General features: G+C 46.0%; 1 protein-coding gene across 3 annotated transcripts in view; it reads right to left on the reverse strand.

The window, feature by feature from the left end:
* Nucleotides 1–831: 831 nt before the first annotated feature.
* LOC124804994 overlaps nt 832–21260 on the reverse strand; it is a 77298-nt gene continuing 56869 nt past the window's right edge. For 2 of the 3 annotated variants that reach the window (XM_047265388.1, XM_047265390.1), the window contains exons 3-4: nt 1159–1375; nt 832–1085 (exon numbers count right to left, since the gene is read on the reverse strand). In XM_047265388.1, the coding sequence (XP_047121344.1) occupies nt 909–1085; nt 1159–1375 (394 nt within the window). In that variant the 3' untranslated portion in view covers nt 832–908. The remainder of the gene's footprint in view (nt 1086–1158; nt 1376–21260) is intronic. The other variant, XM_047265389.1, reaches the window with a different exon arrangement.

A 21260-nucleotide genomic window follows, 5' to 3' on the forward strand; every position in this document is an offset into this window, starting at 1 on the left:
AGCATCATTATACTTAAATTTCTTCTTGTTTTATTGTCCAACTTGAAATGGGAACAGGCATTAAGCTAAAAAATTCAGTAACAACAAAAATGTTGACCATTGTCTGCAACAAATAAAGTGAACACAGCACAACATGTATTACAAGGTAGCAAACTCAAGTTTTTTTATTCGTAGGTCATTAAGGTTTCATTCCATTACCACACTTGTTTTATAGTTGTTAATAATGATTACATTCACAAATCCAGAGAGGACAAAATTACAACTCACTGCATCATGTAACGAATAGTTAAGCACCAGTGTTTGAAGAGTGGATGCACTGAAACTCGAATGTAGTCTTTTTAATAAAAAAAACTGTATTGTACGGTCTGTGCTGTAGCATTTCTTTCTGGTAACTCTGGCATCTCTGGAGCCAGACTCAGACAAGCAACACAATTATCACTACTATGTTTATTATGTTTTGTTGTGTCACTGCCCAAATTCAACAACGAAAACTGTTCATGCAACACGATGTAGTCAGACAATGACAATCTGATATAACACAGAAAGCATATTGTTATTATTATTATTATTATTATTATTAATGTTGTTATGCTTGTTCAGGCAGTCTCCTTCAAACTTTAGCATTACTTTCTTATGCTGAAACTTTAATCTTGAATGAGTTGTAGCACAATAGCAGAGTTTTATAATATTCAGTAGATCTTACTCATGTAGATATATATACATAATGACCATTATCTACAATGTATCCACAGAATGAACTGAAAATATGATCAATGGAATGAAATTAATTGAAATGTGTCAGTGAATATACATTCCTGCAACTACGTACAAGAGAAAACAGGAATTTATGTTACACACATACACTTTGAGGATTCATACAGTAAGATTATACATACATAACAAAACTGTTAACTGAATATAGAACATGCAGGAATTTCCACAGACTCCATCTTCACCTCAGCACGACTCTCAGGAGGTGGTGTTTCTTCAAGCGTCTCATTGAATGACAGGTAATGACGAGGTAGTCTTAAAGGATTGTAGCCTTGTAATTCTAAAAGAAAATCTTCCTGTTCATGTGATGCCTGCTGAGAAAAACATGAATAAGTACTTTTAACACACTGCAATGTTGCCAAATAGAAATTGGATATTGTTTCTTACCATTTGTTTTTTACCTGGATACTTTCGAACTCTACCTGATGGTGGGTAATTAATTCTTGCTACATTCCTCAAGACATCCGATCTCTCTGCCATTGGTGATGTCATAACAAGTTTTGACAACTGATCTATTGTTTTGTTGAAGAACTCCACCGTTTCTTTATTAAGTTGCTTCCCAGGCAGACCACAAAACATATAATATAAGGTTTCATACAGACTTCTGGGAAAACAAAAACAACCAATAGAGAATGTTAGTGATACAATGTACAAAGCAACTGTCACATTAACTATTAAGAACACTTTTCCATTAGCATGAAAACTCTAAAGCCATCAAGTACTGAAGCTGTAACATGATGCTACTTAAAGACACAGAACCAATGAACAAATTAATAATATTTATTTCTGCTTTTATATTGCCAAAGTCAAGAACGTATTATGGCTCCAGTTAAACTGCGTATTTAACTGAATGTAGGGCTACAAAAGAATACAGGTGACAAGATACTGACAGCTACAAACCTCTGTTTCCAAAGCTTATATAATCAACTGAGCTGCCATAACAATGTAATAACAGAGAAAAAAGCTATAATTACCAGAACTCAGGAAACAAAACTTTGAGCTCTATGGCCAATGGGGAGGAATGTAACAGAAGTTGAATGGGTAAATTTGAAACATGGGATGGTGAAACCAGCAGAGAACAAACTACACAGAAACTTGGGACCTGGTAGAAATCCTTGGATGACACACAATATACTGAATTTGATCGATTACAGAAGATGATATAAAAATGCAGCAAAAGAGCAGCAAAATCGGAAAGGTGGATCACAAGAAAGTGCAAAATGGCATACCTATTTGCAACTGTTAAAGAGCTAATGCAAGTGATATGGTCCTACTCAAGTCTGGATTTATCATTAAGTAGGAATGGGAGTGGGAGGGCTAGGCCAAGTTCAGGGGGATCGAGCAATACAGGCTCCAACAGTGATAGCGAAAGGCGCGCCTCAGAATAGGCAACTCTCTCAAGCCAAATACGCGCCCAACATACAGGGTACAAGATCACGATTGGGTGCGGAACATTGGAAACCAATGTCGGCCCTGATGCTGACTATAAATACCGACGTTTCTTGTCTTCCCAAACCTTAAGTTGGAAGAATATATATATATAAAAGGATATACCAAAATTATGGTCACTACACAATCAATACCCAGAATTATTTTACCTTTTAAATATTAACAGACATAGATAAAGGACTACAACAAAATAATCGTTGAAGCAACAAGTAGCAGGTGTTACTAACAACCGTAATACTTAGTCGCCAGACCTGCTGCGACCCAGCATACACATACATTAAAAATAAGGAAGTTTAAACAATACGGAAACAAGATGGTGCTATGGTTGGCCTGCTAGATGGCACTGCCATAGGTCAAACGGATATCAACTGCGTTTTTTTTTTTTTTTTTAAATAGGAACCCCCATTTTTTATTACATATTCGTGTAGTACGTAAAGAAATATGAATGTTTTAGTTGGACCACTTTTTTAGCTTTGTGATAGATGGCGCTGTAATAGTCACAAACATATAAGTACATGGTATCACGTAACATTCTGTCAGTACGAACGGTATTTGCTTCGTGATACATTACCCATGTTAAAGTGGAGTGTTTACCAATTGCGGAAAAGATCGATATCGTGTTGATGTATGGCTATTCTGATCAAAATGCCCAACGGGCGTGTGCCATGTACACTGCTCGGTATCCTGGACGACATTATCCAAGTGTCCGGACCGTTCGCTGGATAGTTACATTATTTAAGGAAACAGGAAGTGTTCACCCACATGTGAACCGTCAACCATGACATGCAACAAATGATGATGCCCAAGTAGGTGTTTTAGCTGCTGTTGCGGCTGATTCGCACATCAATAGCAGACAAATTGCGCGAGAATCGGGAATCTCAAAAACTTCGGTGTTGAGAATGCTACATCAACATCGATTGCACCCGTATCATATTTCTGTGCTCCAGGAACTGCATGGCGACGACTTTGTACGTCGTGTACAGTTCTGACACTGGCCACAAGGGAAATTAAAGGACGATGACAGATTTTTTGCACACGTTCTGTTCAGTGATGAAGCACCATTCATCAACAACGCTAACGTAAACCGGCATAATATGCACTATTGGGCAACGGAAAATCCACAATAGCTGCGACAAGTTGAACATCAGCGACCTTGGTGGGTTAATGTATGGTGCGGCATTATGGGAGGAAGGATAATTAGCCCCCATTTTATCAATGGCAGTCTAAATGGTGCAATGTATGCTGATTTCCTACGTAATGTTCTACCGATGTTACTACAAGATGTTTCCTGCACGACAGAATGGTGATGTACTTCCAACATGATGTATGTCCTGCCCATAGCTCACGTGCGGTTGAAGTGGTATTGAATAGCATATTTCACGACAGGTGGATTGGTCGCCGAAGCACCATACCATGGCCCGCACATTCACCGGATCTGACTTCCCCGGATTTCTTTCTGTGGGGAAAGTTGAAGGATATTTGCTATCGTGATCGCCTGACAACATGCGTCAGCGCATTGTCAATGCATGTGCGAACATTAAGGAAGATGAACTACTCGCTGTTGAGAGGAATGTCGTTACACATACTGCCAAATGCACTGAGGTTGACGGACATCAATATGAGCATTTATTGCATTAATGTGGTATTTACAGGTAATCACACTGTAACAGCATGCGTTCTCAGAAATGATAAGTCTACAAAGGTACATGTATCACATTGGAACAACGGAAATAAAATGTTCAAACGTACCTACGTTCTGTATTTTAATTTAAAAAACCTACCTGTTACCAACTGTTCCTCTAAAATTGTAAGCCATATGTTTGTGACTATTACAGCGTCATCAATGACAAATCAAAAAAAGTGGCCCAACTAAAACATTCATATTTCTTTACGTACTACACATATATGTGATAAAAAATGGGGGTTCATGCAGTTGATATCTGTCTGACCTATGGCAACGCCATCTGGCAGACCAACCATAACGCCATGTTGTTTCCCCCTTGAAGCTAGACAAGTTTCGTTTGACACTTGTTTCGTGATATATTTGGCCCGGTCACGATCAATGGACCAGCCAATAATCACAGAGCAATGACGTATTTGGTTATAACAGTAATTTCATTGAACACTCAACGTCACTCTGTCTGCAGGCTCCTCTCTTGTTGCTTGCCGTTAAACTGTCATTCAACGGTGAACGTTTACAGCTACAGGAAAATTCGGGGGACACTACACGAAAGCCACGACATGAATCTGCAGATGCGAACTTACAAATCAAGCTGACAATATACAGGGTGTTACAAAAAGGCACGGTCAAACTTTCAGGAAACATTCCTCACACACAAAGAAAGAAAATATGTTATGTGGACATGGGTAAAGAAACGCTTACTTTCCATGTTAGAAGTCATTTTATTACTTCTCTTCAAATCACATTAATCATGGAATGGAAACAACACAGCAACAGAACGTACCAGCGTGACTTCAAACACTTTGTTACAGGAAATGTTCAAAATGTCCATCATTAGCGAGGATACATGCATCCACCCTCCGTCGCATGGAATCCCTGATGCGCTGATGCAGCCCTGGAGAATGGCGTATTGTTTCACAGCCGTCCACAATACGAGCACGAAGAGTCTCTACGTTTGGTACCAGAGTTGCGTAGACAAGAGCTTTCAGATGCCCCCATAAATGAAAGTCTAGAGGGTTGAGGTCAGGAAAGCGTGGAGACCATGGAATTGGTCCGCCTCTACCAATCCGTCGGTCACTGAATCTGTTGTTGAGAAGCGTACGAACACTTCGACTGAAATGTGCAGGAGCTCAATCGTGCATTAACCACATGTTGTGTCGTACTTGTTAAGGCACATGTTCTAGCAGCACAGGTAGAGTATCCCGTATGAAATCGTGATAATGTGCTCCACTGAGCGTAGGTGGAAGAACGAAACTAAAATGAGCTCTAACATGGAAATTAAGTGTTTCCGGACACATGTCCACATAACATCTTTTCTTTATTTGTGCGTGAGGAATGTTTCCTGAAAGTCTGGTCGTACCTTTTTGTAACACCCTGTACCATTGAACGGTGAACACACACACGCGACCACAGGCAGATTCCAACTGTCCAACTGTGAGCATCGCTCTACCAGGAGGCAATCTCACTGGTACAACCTCGCGGGCAGCAAAATAAATAGCAAACTACCGGCACATACTAGTAACCAATGCGGCCGTCCTCACAGGCCACCTCACACCAACTGCCCACACGCTAGTACGTCTCTCTCTCTCTCTCTCTCTCTCTCTCTCTCTCTCTCTCTCTCTCTCTCTCTCTCTCAAAGCCCCAACGATTGCACACTAAGCACCGTGACCCCCTTTGGCAATGCGCCAGAGGAAGGAGAGGGGGGAGGTGACTTAACTTGCACACGAATGAACCAAAAGTTGACTAGACCCAGTCGCTTGTGGACCTGGCATGGGCCAATAAAACAGGGGGGGGAACTTACCAACACTAGGTGCTTCCTGGTCACATGGGTGTTCAAGTTACATACGAAAACCCGATCCCCTACCTTTATTCGGACCGGGTCCCTACCACAATTATAGTGCTGAGCTTGCCAGAGATGAGATCGCTTAATATTGCGTCTAGCATTCTCATAATTGTACTTAACTTGATGTCGATCCAAACTTGCTGGTACGAGGTCTTTGATATTCCACAGATTGGCTAGGGGAGTATTAATTGGATAAGTAAGCATTAGGGAGGCGGGAGTCGTGCTGGAAGTCTCATGCTGAGCAATGTTAAAAGCAAGATTGAGCCACGGCAATGACGAATCCCACTTGTTCTGCCCGTTGGCATCATAAATAATTAAGGCTGCCTTTAGGTTCTGGTTAACACACTCAGCCAACGAAGGCTAAGGATAGTAAGGTGTGGTGGTAACATGTTTGATGGCATTATTAAAGCAGAACCTGCGAAACCCTTTTAAAATAAAGCTGGGAGCATTGTCGCTAATCAGGGTCTTAGAGGTGAGGGGAGGGGGGGCGGGGGCAAAAAGAGTGAAAACTTTAGTAAGATGGTTAACGGTGCTGCACGTCACAGTCTCCCTGCTAGGGAGGAGCCACATGAAGCGGCTAAAGGCATCCACGATGACCAAAATATTGCAGTTCCCATTCTTGTTCCCGGGTAAGGGTCCCACGTGATCAATGAAGACCTTATCCATGGGGGTAAACTGTTGGTCAGACTGCAATAATCCCTGACAAATGTTACTTCCAAGTTTACCCAATTTTACAGGCCTCACATTGCCTAACTAATCAACGGACATCCTTGTACATCGCGGGCCACGTGACATGCTGGCACATTCTGGTGACTGTTTTGGCCACCTCTAAATGTCCGCCTAGGAGGAAGTGTGAAAGTATGTACAGGTGGGCTGAACAAGGATCTGGGGCAAGCAAATCCTATCCTCATTGGACCTGCCGAACCGCCGACATAAGACTCCTATGTGTAAGGTATAACCGATGACCTCTTTCCCATTCAACACGGCTCGCCTAATGTGCCCCAAGATGGGATCTTGAGACTGTTGCTCTTTGAGGTTAACAAATAGTGCAGGGATCTCTGATAGGCGTCGTTTTTAAGATCTTCCCCTTTCTCCTCAAACATGCACTCAGCTCATTGGTAACCTGGTTCTCAGCCCCTTTAATATGGTGAACCTTAAAGGAAAGGCCGATACAGGTACCGCCCACCTAGCAATATGCCCACTTTTTCTGGGCCTGGCTAATACCCAGCTTAATGCCTGTTTATCCGTCTCGAGGTCGAACTCCCTACGCTCGAGACAGAATTTAAACTTCTTGAGGGCGAACAAAACAGCGAGAGCTTCACATTCGTACACGGAGTACTTCAATTTGACCTCGAACAGACACCTAAAGGCGAAGGCAACAGGGCGTCTATCCCCTTCAATTTGCTGCAGGAGGACGGCAGCAATGCCGGTACTTGACATGTCGGTCTGGACAATGAATCAGTGATTGAAGTCAAGGATGGCCAGGACCTGGGGGTTGGTGAGGGCAATTTTCAGGGCGTCAAAGGTGGCTTGTTCGCTCTCTCCCCAAATAAAGCTCACCCCTTTCTTGCGTAAGTTGTTAAATAGGGCAGCCTGCTGAGTGAAATTTGGGACAATCTTCCTGAAATAATTGGCCATCCCAATGAAACTTGCAACGCCCTTCTTACTGGTGGGTAGTAATTTTGCCAAGTTATTAATAATCACAGAGCAATGATGTATTTGGTTGTAACAGTAATTTCAACTGTACGCTCATTGAACACTCAACGTTGCTCTGTTGAAAGGCTCCTCTTGTTGCTTGCGTTAAACAAATTGTCATTCAACAGTCTACGTTAACAACAACAGGAAAATTTGGGGAACACTACAAGAAAGCCGCAAGATGTGAACTTGCGTATCAAGTTAACAATATACCATTTCACAGTGAACACACACATGCAACCACAGGCAGATTCAAACTGTCCTATGGTGAGCCGGTGCAACCTTGCGGGCAGCAAAATAAATAGCAAACAACCGCCACATACTAGCAACCAATGCAGCCATCCATGGGGGCCACCTCAGACCAACTGCCCGTACACTAGTACGTCCTCTCTCCGAAAGCCGCCAGCAATCACATGCTAAGCACCGTGACCCCCCCCCCCCCCCCCCCCCCTCATGATGCACCAGAGGAAGGAGAACACAGTTCTGCAAGGTTTAAAAACTATCAAGAGGAAAGATGTATGCCATCTATATGAAAAATAAAGACAAATGTGAACATAAAGAAGTCAGATGGCAACCCAGTAGACACAAAAAAGGCTTAAATAATATAACAAGAACTATCAGTTATTGACAAAATTATTTAATTGGACAGATCAAAAATCTACTCATCAAGTGGCAGCAGAAGGCACACATAAAAGACGGTTGTATTTGCCTAGCTTTCGGAGCCACTTGCTGCTCCTTCAGACAGAAGAGTTAAAGGGAAAGGAAAATGGGGTGAAGGGGAAGGGCTGGAGAGGTCTAGGAAAGGGGGTAGATTTCGGAAAAGTGACCCAGAACTGCGGGCCAGGGGAGTATTACTGTATGGGATGAGGAGGAACGACTTATTGTTGGGGACTGCATCAGACGAGATTTGAAAACCTGTGAGCTTAAAGGTGGAAGACAGGGCTATATGCAGACAGGGATTATTGCTTTAAACATCATGCACGAGTTAATAAGAGTGAAAAGCTAAGTGCATTGTACATAACAGAGGTTGGAGGGGGCAATGAAAAATAGACGGGAAAGACAATGAAAGAGGTAGAAAACTAAAACAGAGTGATGCAAGTAGTTGAACAGTGAAGAAATGTTGAGACAGAAGAAATTAACGTAAATTAAGGCCAGGTGGGTGGTGAGAACCAAGGACATGTTGTAGTGTTAGATCCCACCTGGGGAGTTCTGAGAAACTGGTGTCTGGGGAAGAATCCAGACAATGTGTTTGAAGAAACAGCTGCGGAGGTCACAAATGTTATGTTGTAGAGCATGCTCTGCAACTGGATATTGAGAGTTGCCAGTATACACCCTCTGCCTATACCCATTCATCCTAACTGGTATTTTGGTGGTAGTCATGCCGATGTAAAAAAAAAATGGTTCAAATGGCTCCGAGCACTATGGGACTTAACATCTGAGGTCATCAGTCCCCTAGAACTTAGAACTACTTAAACCTAACTAACTTAAGGGCATTACACACATCCATGCTCGATGCAGGATTCGAACCTGCGACCGTAGCGGTCGCGCAGTTCCAGACTGAAGCACCTAGAACCGCTCGGCCACACCGGCCGGTGCCGATGTAGAAGGCCGAACAGTATTTACGTAACAGCTGGTATATGACGTGTTGCTTCGCAGGTGGCTTTCCCTTTCATAGTATATGTTTTGCCACTTACAGGGCTGTTATCAGTTGTGGTGGGAGGGTGCACAGGGTAAGACTTGCAGTGGGGAAGGTCATAGGCCTAGGAGCCATAGGGTAAGGGATGGGTGCAGAAGGAGCATAGGGTCCGACAACAAGATTGCGGAGATTGGGAAGGGCGACAGAAAGCTATTCTAGGTGTGGTGGGCAAAATTTCAGGTATAATGGATCTCATTTCAGAGCAAGATTTTACTAAGTCATGGCCTTGTTGAAGTCGCTGATTAATACATTCCAGACCAGGATAACACTGAGTCATCAGTGGTGCACTCCGACGTTGTTTTTTGGAGGGATTTGCAGTACCAGGACTGGATGTGAAGGCCCAGGAAATATGCATTTTAAGTAGGCTGGTGGGGTAACCATGTGCAGTGAAGTCTGAAGTGAGAATCTTAGAGTCTGCATCCAAACAAATACATTTGCCTCAGATGCCAAGGCTCTATGGGAGGGAAAATTTGATATGGAAAGGACGGCAACTGTCAAAATGTTAGTACTGCTGTTTGTTGATAGGTTTAACGTGAATGGAAGTGTGTTGCTGGCCTTTGGTGAGGATGAGAACAACATCAAGTAAAGCGGTATGGGATTCGGAATAGGACCATGTGAAATTTAATTGGGAGAAGGTATTCAGAGATTCCAGGAATTTTAGCACATCAGCCTCACCATGAGCCCATATCGTACATACGTTATCAATGTATCTAAACCAAACGAGGGTTTGAAGGCTTATGAATCCCAGGAAAGCACCCTCCAAGTGACCCATGAAAAGGATGGCATAGGAAGGAACCATCCTGGTTCCCACTGTCGTACCTCTGACCTGCTTATATGTCTGCCACTCTAAGGTAAAGTAGTTGTTGGTAAGTATAAAATTTATTAACGTGAGTAGGAAGGTTCTTATAGGTTTGAAATCAGGTGGGTAGTGATTGGGGAAATGTTCAGCAGTAGACATACTATGTACTTGGGGGATGTTGATAAAGAGGGAGGTGACATCAATAGTGACAAGCAAGGTGTGTAGTGGGAGTGGGATGGCCACAGATTTCAGATGATCTAGGAAATGGTTGGTTGGTTGGTTTGGGTTGAAGGGACCAAACAGCAAGGTCATCAGTCCCTTGTTTCAAATGTGGTCCATTCCGATAGTGTGATATCTGAGTGAAGTCAGAATGATAAAAGGGAAAAGGCTAAAAAATGTTAAAAGGCAGTCATGTTGTCAATGGTAAAACAAAATGAGGTAAGTCAGCAAGAGAGAGAACCCAATGCTATGATAGAAGCAGGAAATATCCCAACTCTGAAGCAGCAGAAGCAAGACCACCTCCAACTTAAAAGGTGCGATCGCTAGAATGTAGAAGTGCTTATGGGAAAAGGAGACTAACCAACCCTAAAAAATGATAAAAACAGAGTAAAAGGGGGAGAAAAGAAGAACGCGGTCAGGGAGGGGAGTCGGTAATCTCCAAATATTGCTTACAGTGAGAGATACCCCAACACTCACTGCCCTGCCCAAACACCAGAGTGAGATTAAAAACCTTAAAACAGAGAATAAAAACCACTTTCCCAGAGGAATCCGAGAACCAGGTCGACCATCTGGGAATTGTCAGCCAAATCACAGGTAAAGTGTGGGGGAGCCAAAAGAAGGGGGCATTCAACCAAAATGTGGGCTACTGACTGGAAGGCTCCACAACCACAAAGTGGGGGGTGGCTCATCACACAAAAGAAAACCATGGGTCAGCCTGGTATGGCCAATGCGGAGACAACACAGTGTGGTCGAGGCCTTTCGGGAGAGGCGAAAGGAAGAACGCCATGGGCCTGTTGTCACCTTAATCGCACGAAGTTTATTAGACAAGGAAGTAGCCTCCCAAGAGTTGGCCCATGAGTGTGCAAAGTGGGACTTGATGTGAAGCTGTAAATCCGCTGCAGGAGGGGTTACAGAAAACGGGGGGTAAGTGACTGCTCCCCCAGCCAAACGATCAGCGAGCTCATTACCCGGGATACCCGCATGGCCAGGGACCCAAAGGAAGTCAACGGAACAAGCAACACAGTGAATATCAGCGAGATGGTCATGGATGGCAGAGACCAAGGGATGGCGCGAAAAACACTGGTCAATAGCCAGAAGACCACTCATTGAGTCTGTGCATAACAAAACGCGGTTGTGTTGGGACTGTTTAATAAAGGTAAGGGCCTGGGAAATTGCCATCAATTCTGCAATAAACACCCCACATTTAAGTGGCAGCAGATGATTTTCAGTTCCAACAGAGGACGTGAAGGCATATCCCACATGATCAGCAGATTTAGAGCCATCAGTGTAAAAAACAACAGCATCCTCAAACTCCCATAAAATTCAACGGAAAAAGGAACGGAACACCATCAGGGGGATGGAATCTTTCGGACCTTGGTGGAGATCCATCCTAATTCGAGGCCGAGGAACTAACCAAGGGTGGGTGGAGGGGAGGGAGTGACGAAGACAGGACAAAGAAGGAAGCTGAAAATCACGGCAAAGAGACGCAAGGCGCAGCCCAACTGGTAAACCCGCCCAAGGGCGGGAATCAGGTGGGCAACGTCCATGGTCTGGGAACAGGATAGAATAGGAAGGATGAGTGGGAGAGGAACGGACAGAGAGCGCATAAGACACCAGAAGCTGGGACCACCGAACAGAAAGGGGGGGGGGGGGGGGCAGATTCCACCTTCAACCGGGAGACTATCAACAGGGCTAGTAGGGAAGGCACCGGTGGCGAAACGGATACCACGATGGTGGACTGGATCCAGAACGTGCAGTGTGGAAGGAGCAGCCAAACCATAAACTTGACAACCATAGTCCAAGCGAGACAGAACTAGAGCACGATGAAGACAGAGAAGGAGGGAGCGGTCTGCACCCCAAGAGGCGTGGGCAAGGAAGCGAAGGACATTGAGTTTACAGAGACATCCTACCTTCAGAAGTCTGATTTGGGGCAGCCAAGTGAGCTTGTTGTCGAAAAGAAGACCCAGGGAACGAAACTGTGGGACCACAGGCAATTGTTGTGCATCGAGATAGAGCTCTGGATCAGGGTGGATCGTAGTACGGCGACAGAAGTGGACCACTCGCGATTTTAAAGGAGAGAATTGAAACCCGTGTGAGAGGGTCCATGCAGAGGCATGCTGTATAGCTCCCTGGAGCTACCGCTCTGCAGAGGCCATCGAAGAGGAACTAACCCAAATGCAGAAATCATCCACATACAGGGCAGGGGCGACCAAAGGACCGACATAGGCCACAAGTCCATCGATAGCAATGAGGAAAAGGACACTCAAGACAGAGCCCTGTGGGATGCCCGTCTTCTGGGTCTGTGGAGAACTAAAATCAGTACCTTGAATGACCGATGGAACAGGAACTGGCGGATAAAAATCAGGAGTGCGCCCCAAAGACCCCACTGATGAAGTGTAAGTAAGCTGTGATGGCACCAGCCCGTGTCATAGGCCTTGCATAGGTCAAAAAATACTGCAACCAAATGGCGGCGCTGGGAAAAAGCCTGCCGAACTGCGGATTCCAAGTGAAGTAAATGATCGATCGGAGACCGTCCCTCTCGGAAGCCACACTGGTGAGGGGACAATAGATCCCGAGATTCGAGGACCCAATTGAGCCGATGGGCTACCATCCGTTCAAGTAACTTGCAAACAACATTTGTCCGACAAATTGGCCGATATCTGTCAACATATGGGGGATTCTTACCAGGTTTAAGGACAGGAACCACAACGCTATCCCTCCACTGGGAAGGGAAGTCACCCTGGAGCCAAATACGGTTAAACACCCGGAGAAGATGTTGCCGTTGTGGAGCACTGAGATGTTGAAGCAGTTGGTTATGAATGGAATCTGGGCCAGGGGCCGTATCATGAGAAGAAGATACAGCAGAAAGAAATTCCCATTCAGTAAAAGGTTCGTTGTAAGATTCTGACTGACAAGGGGTAAAACATAAGGTGGAAGCTTCGGCCCGCTGTTTCTGGCGAAGGAAAGCAGCCGGATAGGAGGCTGATACTGATGCCATTGCAAAATGGGTCACAAGATGTTCCGCAAGAACTAACGGGTCCATACAAAGGCCATCTAGGAGGTAAAGGCCTGGGAGGGTGGACTGCCGATGGAAACCTTGGAGAGAGCGAAGTGTAGCCCATACCCGTGACATAGGGACAATAGAACCAAGGGAAGAAACAAATCATTCCCAACATATCCGTTTGCTCTGTTTGATTAAATAACAGGCTTTAGCGCGAAGGCGTTTAAAAGTAATAAGGCTGGCAAGGGATGGGTGCCTCTTAAGGTGTTGCAAAGCTCGACGGCGATTACGGATGGCAATGGCAATGGCCGTACTCCACCACGGGACTTGCCGGCGACGAAGTGGTCAGGATGAGCGCAGTACAGCAAGGCTAGCAGTGCGAACAATCGCGTCAGACGCGTCATCTATACAACCCAACAAAGAGGGAGAAAACACGACCTGTGCGGTGTATAGAGGCCAATCGGCGCGTTGGAAAGACCAACGAGGTAACCTGTCCATCAGGGAGTGGTAAGGAAGAGAGAGAATCAACGGGAAATGGTCACTATCACAAAGGTCGTCGTGTAGCGACCAGTGTAATGAAGGGAGGAAGGGGGAAGAAAGAGAAAGATCAATGGCAGAAAAGGTACCATGACCGGCACTGAAATGAGTAAGGGAGCCATCATTAAGAAGGCACAAGTTGTGGTCTGTAATAAACTGATCTAAGAGAAGGGCTCGTCTAGATGGAAATGCACTGCCCCACAAGGGATGATGAGCATTAAAATCCCCAAGAAGGAGGAAGGAAGGAGGAAGTTGCCGAAGAAGGGCAGTTAAGGCAGCAGGTGTAAGAGCCCTGTCTAGAGGGAGATAAAGATTGCAAACCGTGACCTCAGAGTCCAGGTGGACCCTAACAGCAACCACTTCCAATGTAGTTTGAAGAGGAATCCACATGCTAGCAATGTCTGTACGGACCAATGTACAAATGCCACCAGAAGCCCGCAGAGGTCCGACCCGATTTCGACAGAAAACACGGAACCCACGGAGGGTCGGGGAGTGAGCATCAGTAAAATGAGATTCCTGGAGAACCACACAAGCTGCAGAGTAAAACGAAATAAGGGATTTCAATTCCGGAAGGTGATGGTAGTATCCATTACAATTCCATTGGATAACCACAGAATGATGATTTAAATGAGGGCTGAACAGGCTAAAGCCAGTCGTACCGCCGGGTCACCACCCGTCACCGACAAGGAGGGAGCGACATCCATGAACGGCAGGTCAGAATCTGGTTGTGAAGCCGGGGATGGGACCTCTGGTGACACCAGAGGCTCTTGGTCCCAGCACTTATGTTTCTTCTTCTTTTCAGGTTGAGATCGAGGAGGGCTGTGTGGCATAAAGGAGCCAGCAGCAGCAAGATCCGGAACAGAAAGAGATCGGGCGGCCTGGGGGCCAACAGGCCGCAGTTTTCGCGGTCGTCGCGTGGTAGCAGACCTTTGGCCTGGAAGATGCCGGGAAGGGGCATCCCAGGAGGGGCGCCCTTGACCGGCAGATGCCGAAGGAGTGGAACATTTCTCCGGCTGGGGAGGGGGAGCAGTGCCCGGAGAAGGTGTGGGAGTTGTAGGGGAGGGGGGGAGGAGAGGGGAGGAAGGGGTGAAGAAGTAACTAAAGCATAACTAGACATCACGGACATGGGGTGAAGATGTGTATACTTCTTACGAGCCTCTGTGTAGGTTACACGATCAAGGGACTTATACTCCTGTATCTTCTTTTCCTTCTTATATACTGGGCAATCTGGTGAACGTGGAGAATGATTGCCATGACAATTAACACACACAGGAGGGGGAACACAGGGACTCCCCTCATGGAGTGGACATCCACAGTCACCACAGAAAGGGGCCTGCGAACAGTGAGAAGACGTGTCCAAAACGCAAGTACTTAAAACACCGCAGAGGAGGTGGGATGTACAGCTTCACATCACATCGATAAACCATAATCTTTACTTTCTCAGGGAGGGTATGTGGTGTCACTGCCAGACACCACACTTGCTAGGTGGTAGTTTTAAATCGGCCGCGGTCCATTAGTACATGTCGGACCCGCGTGTCGCCACTGTGTGATCGCAGACCGAGCGCCACCACAAGGCAGGTTTCGAGATACGGGATAGCACTCGCCCCAGTTGTACGGACGACTTTGCTAGGGACTACATGGACGAAGCATTGCTCATTAGCCGAGCCAATAGTTAGAATAGCCTTCAGCTAAGTCAATGGCTACAACCTTGCAAGGCGCCATTAGTAACATTGCATGTATCTAAAGAGTCTCACTTGTATCGCCACAATCTCCAGAAGTACCAAAAGGATGGATTAAAGTTAAGTATTCCCGAAGCTACGTACTTTTCTTTATAGCCTTCATTACGTATCCTGTTTCAGACCTCACGCATCCGGCTTTAGCTTAGCGCGTGCCTTTCGGCTTCCTCTCATTGTGTCTAGGCTGTCTTGCCTAGACACAACAGGGTATCCCCTTTAAAGGCCAGGATAAAGGCACCAGTATCAATGTGATTGTACTTAGGACCCTTCTGAACACGCCGAACAAAGTGAACACCCCACCGTCTGAGATTGTCCCGAAGTTCCTCATCAGTTTGAAGGATGAGGTCCCTGTGAAAAATCACACCTTGAACCATATTTAGAGACTGGTGGGGGGTAATGGACACAGGAATGGTGCCAAGATGGGTACAAGCACGAAGGGCCGCAGACTGGGCAGCTGAAGCAGTTTTGATCAGCAACGAAGCCAAGTGCATCTTGCTCAGGGAGTCCACTTCGCCAAACTTGTCTTCAATGTGCCCCACAAAGAATAAAGGTTTGGTATTGGTGAAAGTATCCCCATCAGTCCTGGTGCAAACTAGATAGGGGGGAAAGGCTTTGCCCCTAGCCGACTGGCCTGACCCTCTTCCCAGGGGGTAGCCATGGAAAGGAAGGCTGAAAGGGCAGGAGAAGCAGCACTAAAAGAATCAGTTCCACGCAGAGACGGCCGCAAAAGAACGGCCAGAGTTCTGGACCCGTATGCGTTTCATTTGCATAGCGTCCGCCCTTATACCACCCACTTCGATCAGGGGCTCTCCTCACGGGCGCCACCCAGCCACAGCAAGGGCCATCTGGCACAGCGGCCATTGCTGGGAGTTCTGATGCTCCAGGATGACGAGCAACCACTCCAAGGCTTGCATGAGGTGGTCACAGCTCAGGTATCAGAAGTGTGATCCCTGTGTGTTCAGGGGGCTCAACCAAAAGGGTACATAGCGACCCCACCACACGGGCTGGCTACCGTGCTGGCTATGCACCCTAGCATCAGACAACAACATGAAAGAAAAGGTGGAATGAACTAGGAGGGCACACGTCGGAGACACTAGGTAAGGTGCTCTTCCCCAAATGGCTCACACTAAGGAAGAGAAATTTAGTAATGGAGGTCAAACCCCAGAGGGGGACCAGGGAGTGCCAAAAGGAGGTGATTACGCAACAAAGCTAAACTGCAAAACCAACAGAACCAGGAGGATAGCAGGGGCCATCATAAGCAAGGACAGCACGAGAAGGAGAGGAGAGGGCGAGGGGGAAGGAGCAAGGAGGGGAATGGGAAGGAAATGCAGCCCTGGAAAGAAGGAAGGCTGCAATAGCTCGGGGCCCCGTGCTCGCCACGCACGTATCCACAAAAGAGTTGTGGACCCCCCCCCCCCGGGGGAGGGGGAGGGGGGGAGGTATCTTTTATGTAGGAGAAGAGTCTTTGTACTATGAGTTGTGGGTGTTGATCAACTAAGGCAGATACACGTTCGGTGGGTGCTTTGAAACCAGCAACTATGGGACGACCAGTATTAACGGATTTGTGGATCTTAGTAAGAAGGTAAAAGATGGGGGTTCGTGGTTTGGGTGGGGTGAGAAGTTTTACGGATTGAAGTGTTGGTCCTTGTGAGGGGCCTGAGGTTTTAAGGAGGGACTGCAGGTCACTTTTAACCACAGGGATGGGATCTTGATGGCAGACGCTGTATGTAGTGCCGTAGGCCTTCACTCATATACCCCTTTCGATCACGTACTATAGTGGTAGATCCTTTGTCTGCTGGGAGGATAATGACGGAGTCATCAGATTTTAGGGAACATAGTGCCTGGAGTTCTGCAGAAGACAGGTTGTATGGACCTGAGGAAGGGTTGTGAAGCAATGCTGGATGTGAGCAATTCTTCGAAAGAATAATTTTGAGGTGGTAGTTGTGGAAGAAGTTGGGATTGTGGTCTGAACTGTTAAATGCAGAGTTCAATGTCAGGTTCGCTGTTAGAAAGGTTTTGGGATCGAGTTGCAAAGTGATATTTCCAATGGATATTACGTGAGAAGGAAAGTAGGTCCTTCACCAAAGCTATATGATCAAATGTAGGTTTAGGGCTGCAAGTTGTTTGCTTTGTTTTGCTTTAGAGTGCAAAAACATCTGGGGTCGTAAGAGTCCCAGTCAAAATTATACAACAGGAAGACAGAGGAGTTAAACAACGACTATAGGTCAGTCCCAATTGCCAAAAGAGAAGACAGCTAAAAACGGGTGTGGAGAAAGGGCTAAAGAGACATCTTACAGAAATGGAGGTCCAAAACTAAAAATTAAATGGCCTTAGCCATATTTCTTTGTCGGATAAAAAGTAAAACGCAGTTGACATCCTTCACGTCATTTGCTAAAATAGCCAATAACTCAGATGGCAAACCCGAGGAGGAACGTGAACGGTTAAAAAAATGGGCGTTCCATCAGGAACTGGCTGACAGTTAAAACTTGGGTGCAATGTGGACGAAGTGGTAGGGTAGCGCCACTTATCAAGTGACGATGGCTAAGAAGGCAATGCCCAATATGCAACCTAGTTAAAATGAACTCCTCCCGGCGAGAGGGCCAAGCCACTGGGAGAGGCTTAATGAGCCAGAGCTTATTCCCATGAAGGGAGGACCATTGGCGATGCCAAAGAGATACTATTTCCTGACAGACAGCAACACAGATATCATTGGAGGGAATATAGGAACTAGCAGGCTGAGGTACGAGGACTGCAGCCTTGGCAGCAGCCTTGTTTCCTGGCAGACTTACATGACCAGGAACCCACATAAACGGTACAGTAGCCCCAGAAAGAGGGAGCAAGTGACAGTTTTCCTGGATCCGTTACACTAAGGGATGGGCGTGTACAGCGTACATAGACTTTAAAGGGTGATGGGCGAGTCTGGGCAGAGGACACAATGGAAAAAACTGTGTCGCGAGATGTACCCCCATGCTCTGATACAGGGCGAAGAGCTCAGGTGTAAATACTGACAAGGGAACCTCCCCATCGCACCCCCCTCAGATTTAGTTATAAGTTGGCACAGTGGATAGGCCTTGAAAAACTCAACACAGATCAATTGAGAAAACAGGAAGAAGTTGTGTGGGACTGTGAAAAAAATAAGCAAAATATACAAACTGAGTAGTTCATGGGAGATATCCAATATCAAGGACATTTGGAACGCAGGAGCGCTGTGGTCTCGTGGTAACGTGAGCAGCTGCGGAACGAAAGGTCCTTGGTTCAAATCTCCCATCGAGTGAAAATTTTAATTTTTTATTTTCAGTTTATGTGACAAACACTTATGTTTTCATCACTTTTTTGGGAGTGATTATCACATCCACAAGAAAACCTAAATCGGGCAGGGTAGAAGAATCTTTGTACCCATTCGCCAAGTGTACAAGTTAGGTGGGTCAACAATATATTCCTGTCATGTGACACATGCCATCACCAGTGTCGTATAGAATATATCAGACATGTTTTCCTGTGGAGGAATCGGTTGACCTATGACCTTGCGATTAAATGTTTTCGGTTCCCATTGGAGAGGCACCTCCTTTCGTCTACTAATCGCACGGTTTTGCGATGCGGTCGCAAAACAAAGACACTAAACTTATTACAGTGAACAGAGACGTCAGTGAACGAACGGACAGATAATAACTATGCAAAAATAAAGAAAGTAAAATTTTCACTCGAGGGAAGACTTGAACCAGGGACCTCTCGTTCTGCAGCTGCTCACGTTACCACTGCACCACGCCGCTCCTGCGCTTACATTGTCATGATGTTGCCTATGTGGTCCATGGACTACTCAGTTTGTATATTTTGCTTATTTTTTCACAGTTCCACACAACTTCTTCCTGTTTTCTCAATTGATCTGTGTTCAGTTTATCAAGGCCTATCCACTGTGCCAACTTATAACCAAATCTGAGGGGGGTGCGATGGGGAGTTTCCCTTGTGAGCAGTGTGCCGAAGTTGATAGCGAAAGACACAGGCACCAATGACAAAGGCACATCTGACCGCACAGTCTGCCCGTGAGCCATCAGTGTACACAAAGGTATTATTGCGAAGTTCCATGCAAAGGTTGTGAAACTGAAGGCAACAGAGCGTGGCTGGAATTGTGTCCTTAGGAAGTGAATGAAGGTCAAGGTTAACATGGGCCGGTTCACGAAGCCAAGGTGGTGAAGGGTTCAGACCCACCAGTAAAGTTGCAGGTAGTGTGAAGTTAAGTCGCCATAACAAGTGCCGAAAATGGACTCCAGGAGGTAACAAAGAAGATGGACATGCCCCATACTGGTGATCAAAGGAATCATCGAAGAAGAAGGCATAGGACGGGTAGCCACGCATGGCAGACATACAGCATGCATACTTGCTGAGGAGAAAGTCACGGCGATAGGACAGTGATAGTTCAGCAGCTTCAGCATACAGACTCTCAACCGCGCTAGTGTAAAAGGTGTCAGTGGCCAAATGGATACCACAATGGTGGATAGTGTTTGGACGGCATAAGAGGGATGGATGTGCAGACGCATAAACAAAGCACCCATAGTCAAGTTCTGAATGAACAAGCGACCAGTACAAATGGAGAAGTGTGTTTCGATTGGCACCCCCAGGAAGCACCATTGAGGACACATAGGACATTGAAGAACAGCGTACAGCAGGCTTACAGGTAGACACGTGGGAAGACCAAGAGCGTATCCTATTGAGCATGAGCCACAGGAATTTCGTAGTTTCGACAAATGGAAGGGCAACAGGCCCAAGATGTAGAGATGGGGGAGAAACCATTTGCACAGCCAGAAATTCATACAGACAGTTTTGCCAGTGGAAAAATGAAAGCCATTGTCAATGTTCCAAGAGGAAAGACGATCAAGACATTGCTGAAGACGCTGTTCAGTGTGACACATCTGCAGAGAACTGCAATAGACAGCAAAATTGTCAACAAAAAAGGAGACTGAGATGCCTGGTGGGAGACAGGCCAGTATCAGGTTAATGGTGATAGCAAAGAGGACAACGCTCAGGACGGAATGCTGAGGCACACCATTTTCTGAAAAGGCAGAACCCATACGCACCCTGAAAACTCTGTCTTTTAAAAATTCCTGAAGGAAACAGGGCAGACGGCCATGGAAGGCCCACATGTAAAGAGTACAGACGATAACAGTTCTCCAGCAGATGTCACAGGCCTTCTCCAAATCGAAAAACACGGTCACAGTCTCTGATTTCTGCAGAAAACCGCTCATGACATGGTTGGACAAAGTAACGAGATGATCAACTGCAGAACGCCATGCTCAAAATCCACACTACGCATTCATTAGTAAACTGCAAGACTTGAGCCACCATACCAGCCGGGGCATGAATCATGTGATCCATCACCTTGCACACACAGCTGGTGAGAGAGATGGGGCAGTAGCTAAAAGGAAGGTTTTTCTCCTTACCGAGTTTAGGTACGAGTAAGACAGTGGCTTCACGCCAAAGTCCAGGAAATGTCCCTCTGCCCAGATACAGTTGTATGTACTAAGTAGAAAGAGCTTGCCTGCAAGAGAAAGGTGTTGCAACATCTGCATGTGGACAATGTCTGGCCTTGGGAGGAAGGATCGAGATCTACTGAGAGCATGGTCTAGTTTCCTTATAGTAAAGGCGGCATTGTAGCACTCACAATTCTGAGAAGATAAGGGTATTACCCAGGCCTCCTCTACTCGTTTACGATGAGGAAAGGCAGGGTGATAGTGGGAAGAGCTCGAAACTTCCACAAAACGGCGGCCCAATGTGTTGGGGCCAGCAATAGGGTCCACGATAATATCGTCTGCTACTGTCAGGCTAGAAATTGGCGAAT

Source organism: Schistocerca piceifrons, chromosome 7 (genome assembly GCF_021461385.2).
Source record: "Schistocerca piceifrons isolate TAMUIC-IGC-003096 chromosome 7, iqSchPice1.1, whole genome shotgun sequence".
Lineage (NCBI taxonomy): Eukaryota > Metazoa > Arthropoda > Insecta > Orthoptera > Acrididae > Schistocerca > Schistocerca piceifrons.